At 38.3% G+C, this 27,256-nt stretch overlaps 1 protein-coding gene across 4 annotated transcripts in view; it reads left to right on the forward strand.

Moving 5' to 3' along the window:
- HERC3 (HECT and RLD domain containing E3 ubiquitin protein ligase 3) overlaps window positions 1–27,256 on the forward strand; it is a 117,190-nt gene that overhangs the window by 45,825 nt on the left and 44,109 nt on the right. For 2 of the 4 annotated variants that reach the window (XM_054485351.2, XM_063663881.1), the window contains exons 4-12: window positions 11,304–11,463; window positions 13,474–13,550; window positions 14,331–14,552; window positions 15,495–15,586; window positions 16,607–16,737; window positions 17,308–17,468; window positions 19,855–19,931; window positions 23,888–24,012; window positions 25,625–25,684. In XM_054485351.2, the coding sequence (XP_054341326.1) occupies window positions 11,304–11,463; window positions 13,474–13,550; window positions 14,331–14,552; window positions 15,495–15,586; window positions 16,607–16,737; window positions 17,308–17,468; window positions 19,855–19,931; window positions 23,888–24,012; window positions 25,625–25,684 (1,105 nt within the window). The remainder of the gene's footprint in view (window positions 1–11,303; window positions 11,464–13,473; window positions 13,551–14,330; window positions 14,553–15,494; window positions 15,587–16,606; window positions 16,738–17,307; window positions 17,469–19,854; window positions 19,932–23,887; window positions 24,013–25,624; window positions 25,685–27,256) is intronic. The other 2 variants (XM_063663882.1, XM_063663883.1) reach the window with 1 other exon arrangement.

A 27,256-nucleotide genomic window follows, 5' to 3' on the forward strand; every position in this document is an offset into this window, starting at 1 on the left:
ATTGATGGAACATATCTCAAAATAATAGGAGTTATTTATGACAAACCCACAGCCAGTATCGTACTGAATGGGCAAAAGCTGGAAGCATTCCCTTTGAAAACTGGCACAAGACAAGGGTGCCATCTTTCACCACTCCTATTTAACATAGTATTGGAAGTTCTGGTCAGGGCAGTCAATCAAGAAAAAGAAATAAAGGGTACTCAAATAAGAAGGGAGGAAGTCAAATTGTCTCTGTTTGTAGACGACATGATACTATATTTAGAAAACCCCATCATCTCAGCCCAAAAACGCCTTGAGCCGATAAGCAACTTGGGCAAAGTCTCAGGATATAAAATGAATGTGAAAAAATCACAAGCATTCCTATACAGCAGCAATGGAAAAGCAGAGAGCCAAATAATGAATGAACTCCCATTCACAGTTGTTACAAAGAGAATAAAATACCTAGGAATACAGCTAACAAGGGACATAAAGGACCTCTTCAAGGAGAACTACAAACCACTTCTCAAGGAAATAAGAGAGGACACAAACAAATGGAAAAACATTCCATCCTCATGGATAGGAAGAATCAGTATCATGAAAATGGTCATACTGCCCAAAGTAATTTATAGATTCAGTGCTATTCCCATCAAACTATCATTAAAATTCTTCAAAGATTTAGAAAAAACTGCTTTAAAATTCATATGGAACCAAAAGAGAGCCCACATAGTCAAGGCAATCCTAAGCAGAAAGAACAAAGCTGGGAGCATCATGTTACCTGACTTCAAACTATACTACAAGGCTACAGTAACCAAAACAGCATGGTACTAGTACCAAAACAGACTTATAGACAATGGAACAGAATAGAGACCTTAGAAATAACACCACACATCTGCAACCATATGACCTTCAACAAACCTGACAAAAACAAACAATGGGGAAAGGATTTTCTATTTAATAAATGGTGTTGGGAAAACTGGCTAGCATATACTGTAAACCAAAACTGGACCCCTTCCCTACACCTTATACAAAAATTAACTCAAGATGGATTAAAGACTTAAATGTAAAACCCCAAACCATAAAAACTCTAGAAGAAAACCCAGGCAATACCATTCAGGATATAGGCATGGGCAAGGACTTTATCACAAAAATGCTGAAAGCAGTTGCAACAAAAGCCAAAATTGACAAATGGGATCTAATTAAACTAAAGAGTTTCTTTACAGCAAAAGAAACTCATGAGTGAACAGGCAACCTACAAAATGGAAGAAAATATTTGCACCCTACCCATCTGACAAAGGTCTAATATCTAGAATCTACAAGGAACTTAAAGAAATTTACAAGAAAAAAAAAACCCCTTCATAAAGTGGGCAAAGGATATGAACAGACAATTCAATAAGGAAGACATTTATGCAGCCAACAAACATGAAAAAAGCTCAACATTGCTGATCATCAGAGAAATGCAGATCAAAACCACAATGAGATACCATCTCACGCCAGTCAGAATGGCGATTATTAAAAAGTTGAGAAACAATAGATGCTGGCGAGGCTATGGAGAAATAGAAATGCTTTTACACTGTTGGTGGGAGTGTAAATTAGTTCAATTATTGTGGAAGACATTGTGGTGATTCCTCAAGGATCTAGAACCAGAAATACCATTTGACTCAGCAATCCCATTACTGGGTATATACCCAAAGGAATACAGATCATTCTACTAAAAAGACAGATGCACACGTATGTTTATTGCAGCACTATTTATGATAGAAAAGACATGGAACCAACCCAAATGCCCATCAATGATAGACTGGAAAAAGAAAATGTGATACATATACACCATGGAATCCTATGCAGCCATGAAAAGGAATGAGATCATGTCCTTTGTCAGGACATTGATGAAGCTGGAAGCCATCATTCTCAGCAAACTAACACAGGAACAGAAAACCAAACACCACATGTTCTCACTCATAAGTGGGAGTTGAACAATGAGAACACATGGACACAGGCAGGGGAACAACATACACTGGGGCCTTTTGGTGGGGAGCGAGGGAAGGGAGAGCATCAGGACAAATAGGTAATACATGTGGAGCTTAAAACAAGTGACGGGTTAATAGGTGCAGCAAACCACCATGGCACATGTATACCTATTTAACAAACCTGCACGTTCTGCACTTGTGTCCTGGAACTTAAAGGAGAAAAAATAAATAAATAAGATCAGTTCAGCAGGAAAACATAGGAATCCCAAATGTGTGTATACCTAACAACTGAGCTTCAAAATACTTGAAACAAAAACTTACAGAAATAAAAGGAAAAATAGACAAATCTAAAAATTATGTTTGGAGACTTTTTACTCTTTTTTGTGATAAATAGAACTAACAGATAGAACATCATCAAGAATATAGAAGTGCACCATCAAGCGGACTAGATATGATTGATATTTATTGAACATTCTATCCAACAGCAGAATACACACTTTTTTCAACTGCCTATAGAACATTCATCAAGATAGACCATATTTTGAGTCATAACACAAACGTGAACAAATTTTAAAGGATTGCAATAATTAAAAGTATGTTCTCTCACTATACTGGAATTCAACTAGAAATTAATAACAGAAAAATAACAAGAAAGTCTTCAAACTCTTAGATTAAAATTAAGCAGCAGCCTTATAAATAATCAATGGGTCAAAGAGGAAGTCTCAAGGGAAATTTAAAAATATTTTGAACTGAACAAAAATGAAAATATGGTTTGTCAAAATTTGTGGGATGTAGCTTGAAGCAGTGCTTAGAGAGAACTTTGTGGCATTAAAAGCTTATTTAGAAAGAAAAGTATTCAATCAATAATTTAAGCCTTCACTTACAAAATGAGAAAAGTATTAAGAGCATAATAAATGGAAGGTAAGTACAAGGAAAGAAATAATGATGAAAGTAGAAATTAGTGTTATTGAAGATAGAAGAAGAATAGAGAAAATCAATGGAACCAAAAGCTAGCTCTTTGAAAAGATCAATAAAATGATAAACCTTTAGCCAGAGAGTCAAAGAGAACAAAAGAAAACGTAAGTTACCAGTATCAGTGAAACAGAGGATATCATTACCCTGCAGGCCCTGCAGACATTAAAAGCTTTGTAATGGAATCTGACAACAGTTCTCTCTATATACATTTAACAGCTTGGATCAAATGGACAATTCTTCCAAAACCAGAAACTATCAAAACTCAACCAAGATGCTATAGATAATCTAAATAGGTTATCTATAACTATAAAGAATAGAATTCATGGTTTAAAGCCTTAAAAAGAAGTTCCCCTTGGCTGGGCACGGTGCTCATGCCTGTAATCCCAGCACTTTGGGAGGCTGAGGTGGGCAGGTCACTTGAGACCAGGAGTTCAAGACCAGGCTGGCCAACATACTGTATTTTTAGTGAAACTCTATCTCTACTAAAAATAAAAAAAATTAACTTGGGCATGGTGGTGCATGCCTGTAATCTCTGCTACTCGGGAGGCTGAGGCAGGAGAATTACTTGAACCCAGGAGGTGGAGGTTGCAGTGAGCCGAGATCACACCACTGCACTCCAGCTGGGGCAGACAGAGCGAGACTCTGTCTCAAAAAAAAAAAAAAAAAAGAAAGGAAGAAATCTCTAGACCTCCAGACTCACGTGGTTTCTCTGCCAAATGTTATCAAGCATTTAGATAAGAAATGACACTGATGAAATAAAATCTGCTTTAAACAATAGGAAAAACAGTCTAAAGAAGAAACTCACATGGTTGTGTCAGTTGATACAGAAAACAGAATTTGACATTATGCAGCATCCATTTATGATAAGAACTCTCATGAGGAACACACTAGAAGTAGAAGAAAACTTTTTCAACCTGATGAAAGACATCTACCAACAAATCTTATGGCTATGTCAAACAGTGTTGAAAGATTGCATTCTTTCAGTTCATTTGGGGTGCTATAACAAAAATATCAAAAACTTGTTGGCTTATAAAGAACAAACAGTTCTTTATACAGTTCTGGAGGCTGGAAACTTCAAGGCCAAGGTGCCAACAGATTTGGTGTCTGCCGAGCACTGTCATCCTCATAGATGGTACCTTTTTAGCTCTATCTTCATACAGTGAAAGGGGCTAGCTAGCCAGCCCTCTATGGTCTCTTTTATAAAGGCACTAATCTCAACCATGAGGGCTTTGCCCTCATGACCTTATCACTTCCCAAAAGGCTGCAATACCTAACACCATCACTTTGAGGGTGATTTCAGCATATAGGTTTTGGGGGATTCAAACATTCAGACCATTGAACATAGCAAGGATGTCCACTCTCACTACTGCTATTCAACATCATGCTAGAAGTCCTAGCCAGTGTAATAAGGAAAGAATGGGGGCGGGGGGTGTGTGGGTGGTGGGGGGAAGCAAACAAATTGGAAAGGAAGAAAAAAAACCGTCTCTATTCTCAGAAAAAATTCTTTCTATTAAAAATTGCAGTGTCTACATTGAAAATTAAAAAACTATTAGTTAAATTTGTATGATTTAAGATCAATACACAAAAATCTACTATATCTATATATTAACAATATGCAATTGGAAACTGGAATAAAAAATACAATTTATAATAGTTCCAAACAAATAAAATACTTAGGTATAACTTTAACAAAACATATATAAGATTTATATGCTGAAAACTACAAAAGTCTGGTAGAAGAAATCCAAGACCTCTGTAACTGGAGAGGCATATTGTGTTCGTGGATTAAGGCCCTTAACGTATTATAGTAAATATTTCAGTTCTTCTCAAGTTGACTTACAGATTTAACACAATTTCAGCTAAACTTCCCGTAGGATTCTTTTTTTGTAGATATAGACAAGCCAATTATAAAGTTTATATGGGAAGGTAAAGGATCTAGAATACCTGAAGCAATTTTGAAAAATAAGAATAAAGTTGAAGGAATCACCTGATTTTAAGGCTTACTATAGAAGTATAGTAATTCAGGGTATGTGGTACTGACAGGGGTGTAGACGCAGTCCAATAGAACAGAATAAAGCCCAGAAATATATCCACACAAATGTGGTTAATTGACTTTTGATAGAAATGTAAAAGAGATTCCATATAGAAAGGATTTTGTTAGTTGTTTTTAGCAAAGGGTAGTGGAACACTTGGACATTCATACCTTAAAAAAAAGAACCTTGATCTGAATCTCACAGCTTTTTAAAACAATTAACTCAAAATGAATCACAGATCTCAATGTAAAATGTGAGTCAATAAAGCTTTCAGAAGAAAGCAGAGGAGAAATTCTTCATAACCTGAGGATAGGCAGAGAGTTCTTAGACATGACACCAAAATCATAATCCATAAAGGAAAAAGTTGTTAAAGTAGACTTATCTATGAGTGTGTTAAGAGAATGAAAAGACAGTCTACAGGCTGGGAGAAATTATTTGCAAATCATGTATCTGAGAAAGGATTTGTATCCAGAATATATTTAAAAAACAACTCAACAATAGTGAAATAAAAATTTAATTTTAAAAATTGGCAAGAACTTTGAACAGACATTTATCCAAAGAGGATGGATGGCAAATAAGAACATGAAAAGATGTTTGACATCTTTAGCCACTAGAGAAATGCAAATTAAAACCGTGATGAAATACCATTATACTTCTTAGAATGGGTAAAATTAAATACTGATAATAGCAAGTGTTGGCAAGGATGCAGAGCAACTGGAACTCTCATAATTGCTGGTGTTAATGCAAAATGGGATGGCCATTCTAGAAAATGATTTGGCAGGTTTTTTTTTTCTTTTTTTTAAATAAACATATATTTACCACATAACCTAGCAATCTCACACCTAGGTATTTATTCCAGTGTTAGGAAAACTTATTGTCATACAATAAGCTGTATATGAATGTTCATTGCATCTCTATTTATAATCACTAAAAACTGGGAACAGTGCTCTGTAGTTCATCCATTATACAGTGGAATACTCCTCACCAATAAAAGGAACAAACTGTTGATACATGCAACCGCTTAATTGAATCTCAGAGGCATCATGAGTAAAACAATCCAGTTTCAAAGAGTTAGACACTATATGATTCCATTTACATGAAAGTATAAAAAACTCAAAACTATAGTGAGAGAAAACAGATTGTTGTTGTCAGGGGTTAAGGATGAGGAGAGGATGCAATTATAAGGAATAGCATGAAGAACATTTTTGGGGTGATGGGACTGTTCTGTATCTTGATTGTGGTGGTAGTCACATGTGTTTGAATTCATAGACTTGTACACCAAAAAAAGGTCAAGTTTATTCTATGATAATTAAACATTTTTTAAAGCTGACTCTGGTTTCAGTGCCTTGGCTCAGAAACAAGATAGAATATCTCTTATGGAAATAGTCCAGATACCCCAAAATGTTTAGACCAAAGTAATTAATTAAGAAAGAAATTGGAATATGGCTTTGGAAAAGGACCTTTCAGATACAGAAACAAACAAAATGAGGGAAAGAGAGCTTAGTCATGTTGTGGGAGGCAGGGAGACTTTAGGATGAAAATTAGATACCAGGCCATCTTCTGTGTTGGGAACTGCAGAGGAACTTGGATGTATAATATTTTGTTTTGAGTGGTTTGCTGAGATACAGTGTATCTCCATCACCCAGACTTTCAATAAAAGTCTGCTGCACCCCACAGACTGGGCTGATAGTATTTTGGAGAAAAAGCAGTCCGGAGAGCAGAGTATAGCAGCAGGAGGAAAGATGTGCAGGAGGGTAAGAGTTCAGTGGGAACAGGAAATCAAGAGTTAGGGTGAATGTGAGGACTTAGAATGTGCAGAATGGTAGGATGAAGAACTGGGTTTCCTACAGTATGTCTCTGTCTTGTTTTCTACTATGAAAAAAAGTATAATTGTAGAGTTGACAATTTGTGGAAAAGCAGAAAGGAGACATCTAAGTGGTGAAAGTTTAACCCTCTTTGTACTACCAACTGCTTACATTTATTTTATGGTAGTTTTATTAAAAACTTAGTGCCAACTGTTAATCACTAATTTTGTATATACTGTATATAGTAGTCCCTCCTTATCTGCAGGGGATGTGTTCCAAGACCCCCACTAGATACCTGAAACCTTGGATAGTACCAAATTCTATATATACTATGCTTTTTCAATCTGATAACGGGGGCAGCTACTAAGGGACTAACAGGCAGGGAGCATATACAGCATGGATACGCTGGACAAAGGGATGGTTCATGTCCCAGGCAGAGCGCGACAGTGAGAGATTTCATCACATGACTCAGAATGGTATGCAATTTAAAACTTACGAGTTGCTTATTTCTGGAAATTTCTACTTAATATTTTTTCACTGCACTGATCGCAGGCAACTGAAACTCTGGAAAGCAAAACCTCAGATACGGGGGAACTACTGTCCTTTCTACCCAGATGCTGATATTATTAACTGTAAGCCATTGGATGTGTTTCTCATGTGAACAGACGATGAGGAAAAAGTTAGTTTTCCATTATCCATAAATAGGGTATTCACTTTGTAGGTTACTTTTACCAATTTAAAATCTATCTAATTCTTTTCCAGAGGAAAGACAATATAGCTTAGTTAAGTATAATGGGCTTTGAAGTCAGACAGACCTGGTGTCCATCCCAGTTCCACCAATCATTAGTTGTGAGCCTTGGCCAAATTACATCCTCTTTCTGAGCTGAGGACAACAACCCTGTGCCCTTGCCTCACAGGGTTGTTGCAAGGCTTAAGAATCTGCATCATCCATCTACCCCCTAGACTCATATCATTCTTCTCAGTTATCATCTTTTGGTGGTTAAATGACAAATTTACTATTAACTCAAAAAACATTAAAAAATTATGATGGGCTCAAGAGCTAAGTAGAACTAACCCTAATAATGCAAGTCCAGCTGAACTGCTGACTTGCTGTAAGCAGCACTCCACATTGGCCACTGTGCTGCCCTACCTACCATGACTTGTTCAGAACTGGAAACATTACTAAAGAGTTTAAAAAACTTTAAAGTGTTGCTGTGAAAAGTTCAAAGAGAAAGTGTACTTTTATCCTCAAAAAATACCAAATGCTTCTTCAGTGTGTTTAGTTATTTTAATGTGTGGGTTGAGGTTCCATCATCATCTGCAAAATATAGTGTATAGTCTTGACGGAATGAATCAGAAGAGACTGCATGTGAAAATGAATCAGAGGGCACTTCCCCCTGAATGTGCCCAAGTGGGGCAGGGGTGTCTTCAGAGAGGGGAGTGAATGAGGCATTCATCAGCACACCGGGCTGACCTAGGGGGTAGATTCTAGAAGAGGGATTATAGTTCCACAGTGACAGATCTCCAGCCTGAATTAGACGAGCGCAGTTTTCTGGCTAGAAGAAATAGAATAAGTAAGACTTGTGTAATCAGTGGTTTGGTTCTCCATCAACATTTGCATTGCTGAACAGTATTTCTACCTTTGTGGCTGCAGGTTTTATTGTTGTGGTGAGGGTAGCTGGATTTCCAGTTGTTGCTATTGTCCATCTTCTTTAACCTCTACTCACTACTTGCTTCCCAACTCAGCCTTGCACCAGGCACAAATAATAGTCCTTTACCTTGCAAAAATGTCCCTGTAAGGAATGCTATCAAAGGAGCTCAGGTGGGGCTGGTGAGTGATGGGACAGGAATTGGTTTGCCTAGAGATTGACGTGACTGGGAGTCAATGGTCATTGGAATCCAGGTGTTCCCTTTTGAGGCTACTAAGCTGTAGTAAAGACAAGATCAAGAAAGGGATGCTATTGAGAGACTGAGGGAAAGAAAACGGCAGACAGATCAGTGCGACAGTGTCCTGTCAGGATAGTGGGGAAAATTTAGTGTTGTGTTAGGCCATATACTAACATTCAGACAGGTAAGGCTGCTAGTTAGTAGCAGGAAGGTTAGGTACCAAGAGACAGGCCTCAGTTGTGAATAAGGCATCAGGCTAGGTCCCAGGCCTAGAGAACAGAAAAGCCGTCCAAGTCCTGGAATTGGTACAAGGAGGAAATTTGGTTAGAGTGGAGTCTGAGCCACCTGGGCTCCTTTGATAGCGTTCCTTACATTTTTGCAAGGTAAAGATAGGACTATTCTTTGTGCCTGGTGCAAGGCTGAGTTGGGAAGTAAGTAGTGAGCAGAGGTTAAAGAAGATGGACAATGGGAACAATAGGAATTACAGAATCTTTCTATTTATTATGGTAATTTCTCTGGCATGAGCATATTTTCAGTTAAAAAAGTTGTTATTGTTTTGAAGGAATATATTTATGCAAACTGTGTTCAGGTTAAATAACAGTTCCCTGCCTCACCTGTCCTTATCTTGAATCTCACTCCCTATCATTTCAACTCTTTAGCTTTTTTTTTTTTTTTTGCTGCTTACCTTTATGTTTCTAAATAACATGCTTGTAATATTATTTCTTTATTTTTTTTCAATATTGGACATAATCTGGAAACTTCACACTGGCAAAGATTAGAGTTCTGTTATATTCTCTACCCACCCTTTCCTCTTCCTCACCACCAGACACTCATCCTTCCCCAAAGAGTTAATCTTTTAAATAAAATTTGACAATTATTAACTATGGAAAGTATTTTTGTTTGGTTATTATGATTGCATGTACCATGATTGCTTTTCTTTCTCATAAATCATTTAGTTTTCCCTGAAGTTACTGACTTTAAATTTTTTTTCCCCACAGTAACCTCTGTATCTCTGGTAGAATTATAAAACTCATAATGCTCTAAAACTCTTTTAAATAGTGTTTTCTTTTTCACCTTGGAGACATCCCTCCACCTTTGCTTTGTAGGCATGCTACATAGCTGTCTGGAAAGGTTCTTCACCTCCTTCCTGGCTGTGTAAGATTTCTGGTTCCTAAATCCCGAGTTCTTTGTTTTGGAGGCATATCTTCCAGTAGCTTTCTGAGAAAAGCAGTATGGGAGGTAAAATATTTTGAGAGCTTTACATGCTCCAGAACTGCCCTTTTGCTCCCCTTGCCTCACATTTCATTCACAGCTGATGTATTGAATTCTTGATTGGATGTTACTTTCCTTCAGAATTGTGAGGGCATCCCTCCATTGTCTTAGAGTTTTCGGTGTTGCTTCTGAGCAGTATGATGCCATTCTGATCCCTGTTCTATTGTATATAAACACGTTCTTTTCTAGAAACTTTTAGACTCTTTCTTGTTATTCTGAAATTTCAAGATGAAGGGTTCTACAGTAGGTATTTTGTTGGTCATTATTCTGGGCACTTAATAGATCCTTTCAGTGTGAAATTTTCTTGTGATTTTTTTGAAATGTTTATATCTTGTGTCTTCTCCATTCTCTTTCTGGATGTTGGACCTCTTGGAACAATCCTCTAATTTCTTATCTTTTTTCCCCTTCTGATTTTCTCTTTGCTTTTTTCTTCTATTTCCTAGAAAATCTCTTCATTTCTAACTTTCAATCCTGCTTTTGAAGGTTTTTTTTTTTTGAATTTATGCTGCCACATTTTTGGTTTCCAAGATATTTCTGTTGGTTTGTTTTTTGAATAATACTTTCCTATAGCACTCTCTTTCTAGTTCATGAGTGGAAATATCTTCTTTGATTTCTCAAAAGACTTTTAAGAAACTTTGCTCCCTGCATGATCTGTTTTTTCAGAGTTCATTTCCTTCTGTTTGTGTTGCTCTTTGCCTTTCATGTTTAAGTTTTCCTCACACATAGGGTGATCCTTGTCTGGCCTTTTACATTTAAGGGTGAGGTGCTAAAATGTGAGTGGAGCTGTGTGTGTATGGGTGATTCTTGTTGATTGATGGGAAGCTAGACATTTCATTGAGGGATGCACAAATGTCACTATCTGTGGATCTTGTCTTTTGGGCCAGTTTTCCCAGAGAGAGATCCTTCTGTTTCCTGGCTGGATACATACAACACTGTGTTCCAGAATTGAGGGGAGAAAGTTGTTTAGAATTCTGAGTGTGTTTGTATGTGGGGGGAGAGGGTCTCATTGTTCCAGGCAGAGTTTCACTCACTCCCGCTACTTTTAGGAATATGTTTCATTTCCACTCAACATTTAGGCCTCTTGGATAGAACATCTCCGAATAGTACAGGCTTCTCCCTGGAGAGAGAAGCACCAGGCACATGGCTGTATAGGTTCAGGGAACATCTGGGATATGTGTGCTACTATAGTTATGTGTGTTACCCCGGGTCTCCGAATGTAAATTGATAGAGTTTAGAAATATGTGAAATTTATAATTTCTATAAATATTCAGATTAAGTGGTTCTTGTTAAAAAATAAAACCGCCTAGGAAGATAATCCTGTGTAATGGTAGCAGTATTCCTGTTTCTGGGTTGTACATTTTTCTCCTCCAATTTGTCTCTTTCAGAACAAATTGGAGCTCTGGCAGATCAGCACATCATTCATGTGGCATGTGGCGAGTCCCACAGTCTGGCCCTCAGTGACCGAGGCCAGCTGTTTTCTTGGGGTGCAGGGAGTGATGGTCAGCTAGGACTCATGACTACTGAAGATTCTGTGGCAGTGCCCAGGTAAGAAGGTTTTCAAATGTCAGTCGTTTTAAATGCTATTTTCTGCTGTTGATTTGTTAGACTCCTTGTTTTTCTTCTGTTTTCTTCATTTAATTGCTATTTCCTTTGTGCCACTCCTGTGCCTTATACTATTAAAACACTTGTCACAAAAGTTGCAATTATTTATAGAAGTGTCCGTCTCTGTTTCAAAAATGTGAGTCGGTTGGGAACTGTACTTTATTTATTCTAGTAGCCTGGTTGCTTGCTGAGTGCCTGGCAGTCGATAAATGTTTGAATGAAAAAGACATCTTTCACAGCATAGGCTTATTAACCTTCAACTGAAAATTGCAAGTCCGAATTACCAATTAAGTACTTTAAAATAGAATCACAAAGCTGACCTGTTACTCTGATAGGCCAAATCACCTTAAGCATTACAAACAGCTAAAATACCAGATATACATAGATTCTTTAATGCAAAAATATTAATACAGTAGGTTTTGAGTCTCTTGAAGATTTACTTAAATCTAAACCTTAGATGATTTAGCTAAGTATCTAATAGTTGCCACTAAGAGAACATCCCAAATATTGAAGTTACTTTCAAATGGACTTTTTAGTGGTGTTGTCTCAGTTTGTTGAAGGTTCTTAATGATCAAAGAGCTGCCATTTTATTTCCTTTATTTGATTCTTACTCCTTTGTGCTACAAATGTTCCACATGCCACTACTGTAGTACACATTCTTTGTAATTGTTTATTTAATATCTGTTTTTACTACAAAGATGTGAGCTATTAATGGCAGGATAATTGGATGATTTATTTTAGCATCACCATTGCTAGGAGTGCCTGTCACATACATTGCTGAGTACAAATTTAATAAATGGCCTCTCCTCTGCCTAATTATCGTCCCCTTTAAAGAACAGCATATTCTTCTTCCTCTTCTTTTTTGCCCTTCTTAGATTTTTGTCTCTTTAATCAAAAGTTGTGTTAAATAAGAGGACCGTGGAGGTAAGAGATTTGATTCAGTTCCTGATTTAGGACAGGTAATGTCTTAGATTCATTTCTTCCAAAAATTAATTTAATTTTGTGGGGAGAGGAAGAGTGGCAGTAAGAAAAAAGAAGTGCTAGATGTTATGCTGTGTGTAATGTTAGGGAAAATATTTATAACATTAATGTCAAAAATATTTCATTTGTTGATGACCAAAACACAATTAAGGTTTTTAACGGCATTTCATTTTGAAAAATGAAGAAATCTGTGCTACAGTAGTAGCTTAATATTCATTATTCATTTTCAAGTTATGGATGACTTTCAAGACTTTGATTTGTATATAGTTTTCTATTGTAAGTTAATTGAAATAAATTCATTAATTTATACCTTTGTATTGTGGAAAGTAACATAGCTTTGATATCAAACAAGCCTTGGATTCCAGTACTGGCTCTTTTACTTGTAAGGTGAATGACCTTGAGCAGGTTAACTTTTCTAAGCCTCAGTTTCCTAACTTAAAAATGGAATTACTTACTGTGTACCTTACAGGGTTATGGGGAGGATAGAAGGGGACAAGTAGGTAAAATACAGTATGTGCTTGCACTATATGGACCCCCTCTTCCCCACCTCAAGGGTACAATTTCTCTATTATCTATCTTTGTTCTTCTGACCTGCTTCTTTTCTGCAACTGATTGTGACAAGAGTAATGGTGATGGGGAATTGTTGAAGCAATTCTCTGCCTCAGCCTCCCGAGTAGCTGGGATTACAGGCATGTGCCACAGCGCCCGGCTATTTTTTTTTTGTATTTTTAGTAGAGATGGGTTTCACCATATTGGCCAGGCTGGTCTCGAACTCCTGACCTCAGGTGATAAGCCACCTTGGCCTCCCAAAGTGCTGAGATTACAGGCATGAGCCACTGTGCCTGGCCTTAAAAAGACTTTTAGGCAAGATGATGTTATTTATTACTGATATTTTATTTAATTGGGAATATTTCTGATAATTGTGTTTGTGTGTGAGTATCTATCTGAAAAAGAAAGCCTTTTCTGTTTTAGGTTAATACAAAAACTGAACCAGCAAACAATATTACAAGTTTCCTGTGGCAACTGGCATTGCTTGGCTCTTGCGTCTGGTAAAGTAACATTAAACATATGCTAATGCTATGTTAATTTTGAAAACATTTCTCTTTGTCTTTTTCTGTGATATTATCTAACTCAAAACTTTGAATTAACTGGTTAGGGTCTATGCATTGCTGTTGGACAGTGACAGTTCTCAGATGGGCTTTGCATAGCTCATCCTTTTCTCAGGGTGTGGATGATGAAGTAGGTGGTCATCATTGCTGCTCCAACTTTCACAGGGGAAGATGAGCAGGGGGCAAGACCATACCTAGGTGTTCTGAGCATGGAGAAGATTGATTTTTCTTAGCGACAGCCAGCTCTCAAGCTACATTCCACTATCAAGCTCCCAAATGAATGGAAAAGAAGGAGTTGGAGAAACCTAAATAAATCTGCACTTATGTGTCCTGCTTGATTATCTGCAGAGTAGACCAAGTGGTCATAGCTGGACCTCCCGAAGTCTTGCATCTCGTAGTCTTAGTGTGGTCAGAACTAGTGTGATCTTGCTTAAGCCTGGTAATTGGCCTGTTCGAAATGGAATTTACTTATACATTTAATATTTTCTGTGTATAAATTTTAATAGCCTTTGAAGGGCAGTAAGACTCAGCTTACCTCTCCGTTATATCACTTGGGAGTTTTGGTTTTGGCAGTCCGACAGCATGAAGTATCTCTGTTCTTTTGCTCTTGGGTGGGTTTGGTGTTGGGGGGCAACTGGCAAATGACCCTAATAACTAGATTATTTTTGTGTGTGGAGCATGTATCATTTTATGGTAATACCAGTTATCCTGTTATTTCAGATGGCCAGTTCTTCACCTGGGGAAAGAACAGCCATGGGCAGCTTGGCTTAGGGAAGGAGTTCCCCTCCCAAGCCAGCCCGCAGAGGGTGAGGTCCCTGGAGGGGATCCCACTGGCTCAGGTGGCTGCCGGAGGGGCTCACAGCTTTGCCCTGTCTCTCTCAGGAGCTGTTTTTGGCTGGGGGATGAATAATGCAGGACAGCTAGGGCTCAGTGATGAAAAAGGTAGGTAAACCATTCATATGTATGTATTTAGTCTAAAAGCACATTCATTTAACACATGCTTCTTGAGGATCTACTATGTGCTAGCCCCATGTGAGATACTAAGGGAGCAGCAGTGAACAAAATAGAGAACATCCTCATCTTAGTGGAGACTGTATTCTAGTGAGTGGAGGTGCAACAAAACCAGTAAATACACAGGGTTTGAGAGTGCAGCTTCCTGCTTTACATAAGGTGGTGAGGAAGGGCCCCTCTGATAGAAAATGTTTGAGCAGAACCTGTAGGAAATCAGGTGGGAGATGGGACATGTAGATGTCTGGGTGAAAAATGTTCCTGTCAGAACTGGGTGTGCAAAGGTGCTCATGTGGGAAGAGATGTAGTTGGAGAGAAGGGGAAAAGTAGCATAGCTGCAGGTCAGAGAGGTCGTGTAGACCCAGTTATGCAGGGCCCTGAGGGGCAGGGTGAGGATTTAGCTGGTTTTCTCAGTGAGAGGGGAAGACCCTGAGGGTTTGGAGGAGAAGCGTGATCCACTTTGGCTTTGGCTGTAGTGGGTCCAGGGGGAAGCTGCAAGACCAGCTCGGAGGTTGTGGGAGTAAAGTCAGATTTTAAACGTATTTTGAAGATGAGGCCAGTTGGTTTTGTTCACTGTTGGATGTGTGGTTTGAGATAAAGGAACAGCCGGAAGGGCAAAATGACTGTTTCTGAAATGGGGAGAAAGAACTGTGTGTAGTAAAGTGAGCTGGAGAGTGGGCAGGGTTGGAGAGTGCAGGGAAACCATGAGGTAGGTTTTAGGTAAATTAAAACTGACAAGTCTGTTGGATATCGAAGTACAGATGCAGGCAGGAAACTGAACATGCGTCAGGAATCCAAAATTCATGCCAAGATAGTTGTGTATATTTCATCTTAAAGGCAAATGGTAGTGATATTCTGATATTTAATTTATTCTAGATCGAGAATCTCCATGCCATGTAAAACTCTTACGCACGCAAAAAGTTGTCTATATTAGTTGTGGAGAAGAACACACAGCAGTTCTCACAAAGGTAAGGAGCTCAGGGTATGCTGCTTTGGTGCTGGGGATAAGATGGGTGATTAGAATTGCTTGATTATGTTAGTGTAGTGATGGTGTATGATTGATTACAGTATTGTGGCTTGAACTTGAATGCTGTCTTTTATGTGGGTTTGTTGTTTTCCAAAGGAATAGGAAAAGATTACTTTTTTGTATGTCTCTGTTATCCTCTTTGGTAATCTTGTAGATTATATATATATATAAAATGTAGATTATATATATAAATATAATGTATATATTTATATATAAAATGTAGATTTAAATATATATAAATCTACATTTTATATATATATTTATATGTATAAATTCCTTGGTTCTTTATGGAACAAAGATAGCACTTTGTTATTTTTATTTGTTATTTTATATATATATTATATATTATATATAATATATATAAAATGATGTCCTATGTTCCTTTAAAACAAGTCATTTAAATATGTAAAAAAGAAACAGCAATTTATTAATGTTTTAAAATAATCGTGTTTCTTTTGCTTCTAAATACATTCTAGAGAGAATGAAAATGTATTTTTATATTGAACAAATATTATTCTAGGTTCACTTTGATAAAATGCCTTAACATTTATTTAAATACAGCTGTTAAAAAAACAGCTTACTTACCAAGGAATTTGTAGAGCACTTAATTTCTTATATGTGAATGATCATGTAAAATCATCTCATTTAGCCTAGCTCCTTGTTTCTCCTTTTTTAAAATTTTGCTTCCTAACACATCATTGTACTTTTAAACAATTTTAAAAATTTACAGAAGGCATACATTCCTTTGAGCAGTGCTATCTTTGTTCCATAAAGATGCAGTCTGAAATTCCCTTTTTATTATTTTTCTATTTAATGAACATCCTTACAAAGTGATTTTGGCCAAGTGTCAAGTGAATGTAGTGCTCTTGTGCACATTGTTGTGATAGGCATTTTGTATACAGGTTTTAGAGGTGTACCCTTAAAGATACAGTGAAGTCCTATGGTGTTTGTTCCTTGTTAGAGTGGAGGTGTGTTTACCTTTGGCGCTGGTTCCTATGGGCAACTTGGACACGACTCCATGAATGATGAGGTTAATCCTAGAAGAGTTCTAGAGCTGATGGGTAGTGAAGTAACTCAGATTGCTTGTGGCAGGTGAGTGTTCCTCAAAGCTTGCTTGTATTCACTAGGACCCAGAAATTGGTCTTATCTTTGTAGTGATGAAGAATGTGATTATACCTAGTCACCGTCATTTTAAGAGATCTTAACTGCATGCACGCCTATGGTAAAATGTGGAGAAAGACCTTGGTAGAGTGTGGCAAGGAAGGGTTTTAGATAAGCAGAGCAACACGGAGACATTGGGCTTCTTTTGGGATAAAGAGTAGCAGGATGTGGGGAAGGGATAAAGAAAGGAAAAGTGAGAGAGTCCCAAAGAACTTCTTGGAGATTTTTGCCTGAGTCTACCCTGCTTCTCTCCCTTCATCTTAGAGGCCACATGCAGCAGATCATTCAGCTCTTTCCTGACTTGCCACCCTCCTCATGATCTAGAGTGTTAGAGGATAGTATTATGGAGAGCAGCCGCTGCAAGAAGAGTCACGTGTTAACATGGGGAAGGCTCTATAGGAGCACCCTGTGCTGTGCACATGGGGAAGTTAAAAGTCAGAGTCAGAGTGTACATCCACATTAGTAGAAACTATGCTGATGAGTTAAATTATTTTTTCACAGACAACATACCCTAGCCTTCGTGCCTTCTTCCGGACTCATCTATGCGTTTGGTTGTGGAGCAAGAGGTCAATTAGGAACTGGGCACACTTGTAATGTTAAGTGTCCATCCCCTGTCAAGGGTTACTGGGCTGCCCACAGTGGCCAGCTTTCAGCCCGAGCTGGTAAGAATGATTGTCTCTGGAATTTAATGGTATTTTAAGTGATGAAAACAGTTGTTTACAGAATATGTATCTGTTACTTACTTTGAGGTCTTTTGGAGGGAATGAAGATAAGGTATTTTTTAACATCAATTAATAATTTCAATACTTACTATGCATGAAGCTGTATAGTTGAGATCCTAGAGAATAAATAAAGCAGGAAATACTGTTGTGTTAGGCCGTTCTTGCATTGCTATAAAGAGCACCTGAAACAGGGTGATTTATGAAGAAAAGAGTTTTAATTGGCTCACAGTTCTGCAGGCTCTACAGGGAGCATGATACAGCCATCTGCTTGGCTTCTGGGGAGGCCTCAGGAATCTTACAGTCATGGCAGAAGACAAAGAAGGAGCAGACACTTCACATGGCAGAAGCAGGAGCAAGAGAAAGAGTGGAGGGGAGGTGCCATACATTTTACACCACCAGATCTCATGTGAACTCAGAGCAAGAGCTCACTTATCACCAAGGGGATGGCCCAAGCCATTCATGAAGGATCCGCCCTCATGATCTAAACACATCCCACCATGCTCCACCTCCAACATTGGGGGTTACTGCAATTCAACATGAGTTTTGACCAGAACATACATTCAAACTACACCAGTTATTTTGTTTCCACAGACCTTGGTGGTGGTGTATACATTTTATTGTTGTTGCTAATAATGACAGTTCGCGTGTATTGAATGCTTAATGACGTTTCATTACTATGCAAAGCACTCAAAATAACCTAAGAACTAGTTAGTGGTTATTATCCCCATGTTAGAGGTAAGGGAACAAAGTCTTAAGGAGGTCAAGTAATTTGCCCAAGATCACACAGATTCTGGAGGCAGGATTTAAACCGAGGTCATTCTAAATCCTGTGTACTATGTTACCTCTACTTTGCTGCTGGCGTTTTGGTATATAACATGATGTGATTTCTTTTTATGCCATTTTTTTTCTTCCGTTAAAAAATAGTTAAATAGCAGTCTTGGTTTCATTGGAAATCAAGGTAAGGCAGTCATTAATATTGAATGACTGCTTCACCTTGAAATAATAAATCTGAGGCTGAAATGGAGCTAGAGAATCATTAAAAGGAAGTGTAATTTAATAATTAATTTTGATTTTGAAGTCGATAAAGTGACACACTTATGGCTTGATCAGGAATTTGTTTGAAACAGTAACTATCATAAATTTTAGTACTGGATTATAAGAAACTCAAGGACACAGACAAACTTTTCCTTTTTGTAAACCTAGCATATAGCACAGGACCTGGCATGAACTTGTCACTCAGTAGACATTTTTGGAATGAATATATGAGCATCTGAAATGTAGTGCAACTTAAAATATAAATAAACAAGATTTTGTTTGGGTGATGTTCCCAAAAGCAAAAGAATGGCTTTGTGTCCTTTTCTCTGTAATTTGTAAATTCTTTTCTCCAAGACATTGTACTCACATATGGAATACATTTATTTAGAAAGTTTACCAACTCAAGTGTTTTTTGGTTATTTCGAAACCACAAATTTTTGAAGTTGAATTATAACCTGACTTCCATGGTCCTAAATTTGTGCTTGGATGTTTGCCAAAATGATTTTATAACATAAGCAGGTAAATGTCGGTTATGTAAATGACATGGTTTTAGGAACCCTCTTGGTAATGTGGGAGCACAGAGGAAGGCATGGAGGAGTATTGTGGTTAGAGGAAGTTTGAGCTGTGCCTCGAAGGATGATTTGGAGTTAGCCAGGTGTAGAGGACTGTGAGGGAGTTGGTGTGAGCACCACCAAGGTGCAGTTCCAGAGGCACATTCAGGTTATGCTCTCGGTGGGCACATTCATGGAGAATCCCATGTGCTAGGGACAGCAGAGGGAGGAGGCACGAGATGTGAAATAGTGTGCTGTATTAGAAATAAAGGCAACGTGGTAGTGGGAGAATGTCACCGTGGACACAGGGTGATGGGAGGTAAAGCAGGGAGCAGGAAATGGAGGTCCTTCCATGGCAAGATTCGTCCTGATGGGGCCTGGGCCCAGCACACTCACATGCTGAATTATTTGTTACCATAAAGAAATGTTACCATTTCAAATTTCAGGTCAGTGGCATGACAGAGTTAGAATGAAAAAGAGAAACTAGGTCAGGATTCACTGGCAGTTGGGGAGGGGCAGAAGAAGAGTTAGGGTGGAGGATACCATTTTATATATTTATTTTTAATTGAAGTAGAAACAGTCCTAGGCAGTGAGCTGGAGGAGAAGATTTCTTACTTCTGTGACACAATTAAAATGAATAGGTGCCCACTCTGAAGTGTATTCTGCAACAGTAGAAAAGGGGATCAAGGAGAAATTTCAATTAATGAAAAATATGCTTTCGGAATTTTTTTTTTTGACAGATCGCTTTAAATATCATATCGTTAAGCAGATCTTCTCTGGAGGAGACCAAACTTTTGTACTTTGCTCCAAATACGAGGTAAAATTTTTCTTGTGACTCTTATTTCCAGGAAGGAATAATAGCGAACCAATATTTATTTTAACAAGTAATTACAACGTAAAGAGCAATGTTACTCTTTGTTTCTACCAATCCTGTGTTATTTCTAAAATAAGCAAACTAAATCTGGAAGAAGTTGTCTCCATTTGGCTCCCTTGAAGTGCCAACAATTCTCCTGGAATTATGGAGTTCTAATTTATAATTTGAAATTATTTATTTATATTTGTACTTGTTCCAGAAACACTGTAAAGGATGCCTAGGGAGTTTGTGCTTACTTTGGCATTATTTGATTTTCCATTTCTTTTCTTCCTTGTTAAGTGGCAACAAATGCTGGGTATTTGAGAACTTGGTGGGATTCTTTGTTTGATGTGATTGAGTATATATATGTATGTAAGAGATACCACAATTTTCAGATGTATTTTATTATTTGTAATCTGCTTATGACATGACACCAAAATTTCCCTCTCATTGTCTCCTGCATCACTGTAGTGGATAAAGACAGTGTGACATTGTCTTTCTGCCTGAAGGTAGAGTGTGGATCCAGGTTTCTGTGACAGGGCTCGAATTCCTTCCACTCTTCCTTGCTGGGGGAATTCAGTCTGAAAAAACTCCACAGATTTGTTGTCAGTGCTGCACTCCTTCCCCTGTGCTTTCTCTCCTCTCTTCTCTTCTCCTTCCCCACCCTTCCTGCTTTTATTCAGCAAGCATTTCAACAGGACCAGCTCAGAGTGGTGCATGGATCCTTATACTGTCCTGGAGGAGCAAGGGAATGGGCTGTTAATGATGAAAAAGGAGTCAGAATTGACTGGGAAGAAAATGCGCAACTGTGAAAAGCAGGGGCTCTTTCCGTCTTGGAAACTTTCTCTATTAGTTTGATACTTAGCTGTCTTTAAGTACACAAAGTATTTGCCTTCTAGTCATTCTGATTCTATGATTAGGTTGGAAAAGGTCCTGGGTGGAGCCCAAGGCCGTAGGCTGGACGGCTAAAGCTGATGATTAGCTATTTTCCAGGTCAGGTGCCTGAAGAAGGTGGCTTAGTGCTACCATCTGGCGTAATTTGGAACTGCTGCCTTAGACTTATTTTAGACCCAGCCTCAGAGTGTGTATTACAGACAAATCCTGAGGAAAGCTGAGGTTTTTCTTTGTTTCTTCAAGATGTCAATAAAACAAAATACAAAAGGCACTGACTCTGTGGAGGATAATCAGTTTTTGTGCATAAGTAGTAGAGTTTTAAGTATTTATTTCCCCTAGAAACTAGTATTGAATAGTATTATTCAATAGTATCCAACTTTAATTTTCCTGTGAAATTTAACATGAAATTTAGTTTTCTCTTGTAAATATAGTATATGATATATGTAACTGATTTTTATTATTGTAATCAACACCTTGGGCCTGGAAAACAACACACTGATGAGAAGGAAGTGAAGTAGCATACTATTAGAGAGGCAGGGCAGGTTAAAGTTTAAACAACTGGAAAGAGGGATAGGTATGCATGAAAAGTGTAAGATCACAAAGAAAAAGGAAAGTAAACATTACTTAAGAAGATGTTGCTCTTTCTTTTGAAACTGAAACCTATGCACATTTACTTAAACTATTAACCAGAGATGATTATTTAGATACAGAGGCTGATCAAATCGTATGCTTACCCTGTTACCATATCACTTAAACAACCAAGAAAAAGCACCTGTATAGTTACAGCCTCTTTTTTTTTTTTTTTTTTTTTTTTGAGATGGAGTCTTGCTTTGTCGCCCAGGCTGGGGTACAATGGCGTGATCCTGGCTCACTGCAACCTCCACCTCCTGGTTTCAAGCAATTCTCCTGCCTCAGCGTTCTGAGTAGCTGGGATTACAGGCGTCCGCTACCATGCCTGGGTAATTTTTTTTGTATTTTTAGTAGAGACCAGTTTCACCATGTTGGCCAGGCTGGTTTTGAACTCTTGACCTCAAGTGATCTACCCTCCTCGGCCTCCCAAAGTGCTAGGATTACAGGCGTGATCCACCACACCCGGCCATAGCCTCTATTTTTATAAAAGTCTGACTCATTCATTACTGCCAGGCCTTAGGTGAAAGAAGGGAGGGAAGGAGTTATATTCAGATACCCCTTTGCTACACTGATTCTAGGTCTTGGGAATTTAGTGAATGTAAACCATAGCATCTCCTTTTCCTGTCGTTTTGTTCCCTGGATAGAATTGAAGAGGGAATGTGGTTGGGATTGTTAGAATTGTGTGTGCATGTGTGTGTGTTTGTGTGTGTGTCTATCTCATAATCTTCTTTTTCCTGGAACAGTGATTCTTAACCTTGGCTGCCTACTGGAATCACCTGGGAGCGCTACAAAATACTGATGACTCTAGAGATTCTGATTTAATTGGTCTGGAGTATGACTTGGTCATCAGGATTATTGAACGCTCCCATGGTGATTCAAAGTCCAGCCAAAGTTGAGAAACACTGACCTAAGAGCAATTTTTCCTTTTTTGCCTGTATGTATTAAAGACAGGAAGAATGATGTTTTTTCTTGGTTCTTTAAGTGATTCTGAACTTGTACTTTACCCAAGGCATCTCTGGTTTATTGGACATGTGATGAGGAATGAGAAAATAGTTCCAAGTCTTTATTTTATTGTAGGTTTGTGTTAGAATTGATTTTCAGCTGCCCCTTTGAATGGGTGAAATAAATAAAATTTACATAACAACAGTGGTTTTACAAGGAGGTGGAAAGACAATCTTTGTGTGTACTCCAGCATCCGCTTTGGATTATGGGTTTTCTATATGTACTTCAAGATGATTTTTGTTCTCTCAATAGATATCTGTGGCCATTTTAATGTAGAATAGTTATCAATAACCAGATGATCACAAACTTTGTCAGGCATCTCTGTTTTATTACATGCTCTACTCCTTCCTCCCATAATGATACCTTAACTTGAAGCTATGGGAAGGTAACCAAGAAAATTTACTTTGAAAGTTATGTTTTTATGTGTAGGTACAAAGGAGAAAAAAACCTCATGAGCTGATGAATGAGTGCTTTAATATTACCTTTTTCCTCTTCACTGGAGACAAGAATAGGAGTATAAAGCACCATCAGCCTTTTCTTAGTTCTCGATCAAGAACAAGGCTTGGGGAAAATAAGTTGAAAACAAGCAATTTTAGAAAAGGAAAGTGCTTATTATGTTTTTTTTTTTTCTTTAATCTCACTGAATAAAAGATGTACAGTGTTGGGCAACATTTGGAATTTTCAAGGACATACATTATTAACATCTTTTTCTGCCATTTTTCTTAAAATAGCTTTATACTTGAAGCAAGAAATTAAGAGTCATTGTTTTTATAGGTTATTTGTCATATAGATTATAACTGAACTCTGGCTCTTTTGTAATACATTTTGTTGAAGTTTGGTGGACATTTATGGCAGATGACTAATACCTTAAAAACCTGCTGGTACGGTGATTCAAAGCAAAGGGGAAAGAAGTCTGGGAAAGTTGTACTGAGTTGTTTCTCTGGGAAACAGACCCGAGACTCAAAGGTTTTTGGGAGAGTGCTCTCTAGAAGAACATCTACTGAGGGATGAAGGAGGCAGGATTGCACAGAGGGAGGGGTTGAAATGCAATTCAGTTATAACAGAGGCCTCAGCCAGTCCCATGAGGAGCACTGAAGTTGTGATGGTCCTTCAGCCAGTCCTGAGCTGAGGCAAGCGGGCTGGACCTTTACACCATGCCTCTACCTGCCATTGGATGTGATAGTGAAGCAACAGTCAATGCCAAGTCCTGGACAGCAACCCAGCTGGGATCTGTCAGGAGCCTCCATTCTGAAGGGTGGAGGGGATCTGGGCAGCACACCGCAGCATTTAGATCTTAAGTGAAACGTAAAATGGAGAATATGTGGGAGAAAGGAGAGGAGACAAGATCCATGCTACATAATTTCTTCTTTTTACTGTTACATTTAATTCTCCAGAATTATTCTCCTGCTGTTGACTTCAGGACTATGAACCAAGCACATTATACCAGTTTAATAAATGATGAAACCATAGCTGTTTGGAGGCAAAAACTCTCAGAACACAACAATGCAAATACAATCAAGTATGTGGCTTCTTGTCTTCATTTTTTTTTTCCACAAAGTATGTTACAACTTTTTAGCTTAGTGTGATTTTCCCTACTTGCATATTGATACTGTGAATGTAAGTGGGGTTTTACATTATAGGGAATCGTGGTATTTTTTTTGGTTACTATTTCAGGGTTGATCTCCTTAGCCCCAGATAGCATAATGGATGGATCCCCAATTCTCACACACAGTATATGCCTCAACCTGTCTTGTTTATTGTATGATCTTAAAAATCCTGACTGATGAAGGCCTGAGTTGGTGATTCTGCTAAGAGAGCTTAGCGTTATGGTTGTGTAACTGCTAAGAGAGCTTATCGTTATGGTTTTGGAAGTGTATGCATATTCCAAAACATCCCAAATCTGAGACAGCTGTTATCTTACCTAATCTTACTAATTTCTAGCATTTTCCTATTCATAATGATTGAGATGGTAATTCAGAGTCATGTAGAAAAAAAACCCAACAGTAAGTAGGATTGGGACCTTTTATCAAATTTAAAGGACAATTTTCCTTTGCACATTTTTACACATTTTCATTGGCTTTCCTTAGCCTCTCCACTTTTTTCTGCAAAGTCTGATTCTTGGGAAGAGTAAATCAAGCTCTGTGCACTAAGTTGTGGTTATTCCCAGAAACGTACATAATGGTTCCTGCATTATGACATAGATTGTAGTGGGCCAAATGACCAGGACTCTACACTTTGAGGCACTTGAGCTGGTAACTTTGTGAGTGAGAGAGCATTAGGAACTCCCTAGAGCAGCTCTGTGGCAGTCTTCAGAATCCCTCTAACCTTAGGGTGGCTCTGCCAAGGAGCTCAGGCTGAAGGGTCGCAGGGGAGAGGAGATGAGGGCTAGCTGGGGTCCAGCAAGGGAAACGGTGACACTTTACCATTAGTTCTCTGTTTTCTTATTTATAAAATAAATGGATGGAAGAAATGATCTTTAAAGATCTTTCCTGACCTAAATTCTGTGATTAACAGAAACTACTGTAATCCCCTCCCCAGCCGTATATTTGTGTTATTCTTTCCCTTTTCCTTACACTGAATGGAAAGGCCCAGGGTTCCTGATGTCCAGTTTCATTTTGGGTCCTCAGAATTAGCTGTTTCCCCAGAGCTTGTATAATAGAAGGTAATGGGAATAAGCACTTGTTTCACTATTTTTTAATTTCCATCTCAGATATGCAGCAAAATAGAAGTAGTTTTTCAGTTATTAATTTGTAAAGATAATTTCTGTGTTCGGGAAGTAACAGCTTGGCTTCTCTTTTTTGGTTTTATTCTGTGTTTCTCTTTGGAGTTTAGATAGGGCACTTCTTAGATGGTTGGTGGTAGAAAAATATTCAAGGACATTATTGGGACAAGAGGTTTTCTTTCAGGGGCTTTGATATTCTTTTTTTTTCCTAACATGGAAAACTTAAGTTCTTCTTCATTTTGAGATGTGACATCCTGTTTTTCTAAAGCAAATGTACATTTTCCAAAGCTTCAGCTGACAAAGAGCTGCTATTAATGAAATCCTTGAGTAGATGATTATTGTTGTTGCTTAAATAACCATTTATTTGTAATGATTAAAGGCTTCCCCCTCCCTTCTTTTCTTTGAGCAGTGGTGTTGTTCAGATATTGTCTTCTGCAGCCTGTTGGAATGGAAGTTTTCTTGAAAAAAAGTAAGTGACTTAGAGCCTTAAAAAACCCTCATGTGTACCTGTAGTCTCAGCTATTTGGAAGGCTGACACAGGAGGATTGCTTGAGTTTAGGAGTTTGGGGCTTTAGGATGCTATGATCATGCCTGTGAATAGCCATTGAATTCCAGCCTGGACAACATAGTGAGGCCCCATCTTTTTTAAAAAAAGTTTCTTAAAACCCCACATGTGATGCAAATACTTATTCAGCAAAGGCTGTGAAAGACTTTTCTTCTCTTTGATGGTGGTTGGCCTTAATTTAATGAGTAAGCTGATGATTTGCACAAAAATTGGAATGCCTAATAATGGTAATGAGAGGACTTCAGGAAGAGCAATGCTGATTCATACCTGGATGGCAGAAAAGCAGATTACTGAGAGAGACTGTATCTCAGAAATAATTGGTAGAATCATCAGTAAGATTTTCAGAGTATTCTAAGATGTGTCATAATTTTAAATTCTTAATTCCTCACATAATTTTCTTGGTTTCTTTGGTTTGCTTTCCCATAGTTCTTAAATTTTTATCATTTTTTATTTTTTTCTCTCAAAAGGAGTGAATTTCAGAGAGTAATTCTAAGGAGGCTTCAGGGGCTCCTTGGATTTAGGTCCAGCCCAGCTCACCAGAGAATTATATTTGAGGTTGAACTCCCCAGTAGTAAATAGAATGTTTATTTGCTTAGCCTTATCCCTTCTGCAAATATCTCCCTCAGGAACCTGATGCAGCAAAAGGGTCTTGTCATGGGTTTGGATCTTTGGTAATCCCAAGTCCTAATTATTTCTCAGTCCTTTCTGCCAGTGACCAGGCTAATGAGATCTCAAGATGAATTAGACTTCATTTCTGTGTGTGAATCCCACCCCTACCCCTCGATCCCTGTGTTAGTCGAGGTTCTTCAGAGAAATGGAACAAATGGGAGAGAGATAAATAGATAGATGGATATATCTAGAGAGAGGGAGAGGAAGAGAGGGGATTTACTACGGGAATTGGTTCGCCTGATTATGGAGGTTGAAAGATCCTGCCATAGGCATCTGTAATCTGGAGAACCAGGCGAGCCAGCATCATAGCTTAGTATAAGTCCAAAGGCCTGAGAACCAGGGAAGCTGATGGTGTAACTCTGTCTGAGGCTGAAGGCCTGAGAAATGGGTGGGGGCTGCTGGTGTAAGTATTGGAGTGCAAAGAGCACAGAACCTGGAGTTCTGATGTACAAGGGCAGGAGAAGAAGGATGTCCTAGTTCCAGAAGACAGAGAGAAAGAATTTGTCTTTGCTCTGCCTTTTTGTTCTGGGCTTTCAGCTGACTGGGTGGTGCCTACCCACACTGGATGAGGATGGATTTTCTTTACTTAATCACTAATTCAAATGCCAATCTCTTACAGAAAACTTACCCAGACATACCCAGAAATAATACTTTACCAGCTATCTGGGTATTCCTTAATCTAGTCATGTTGACTCCTAAATTCAGCCATCACCACCCCCTCCCCACAAATGAGTCCCTAACTGGGTTGCAGGAGGTCACTTCAGAAACTCTCTTTGGTTACATTTAGAGATTATAAAGTCATTTACT

The sequence above is a fragment of the Pongo pygmaeus genome, chromosome 3 (genome assembly GCF_028885625.2).
Source record: "Pongo pygmaeus isolate AG05252 chromosome 3, NHGRI_mPonPyg2-v2.0_pri, whole genome shotgun sequence".
NCBI classification, from domain to species: Eukaryota; Metazoa; Chordata; class Mammalia; order Primates; family Hominidae; genus Pongo; species Pongo pygmaeus.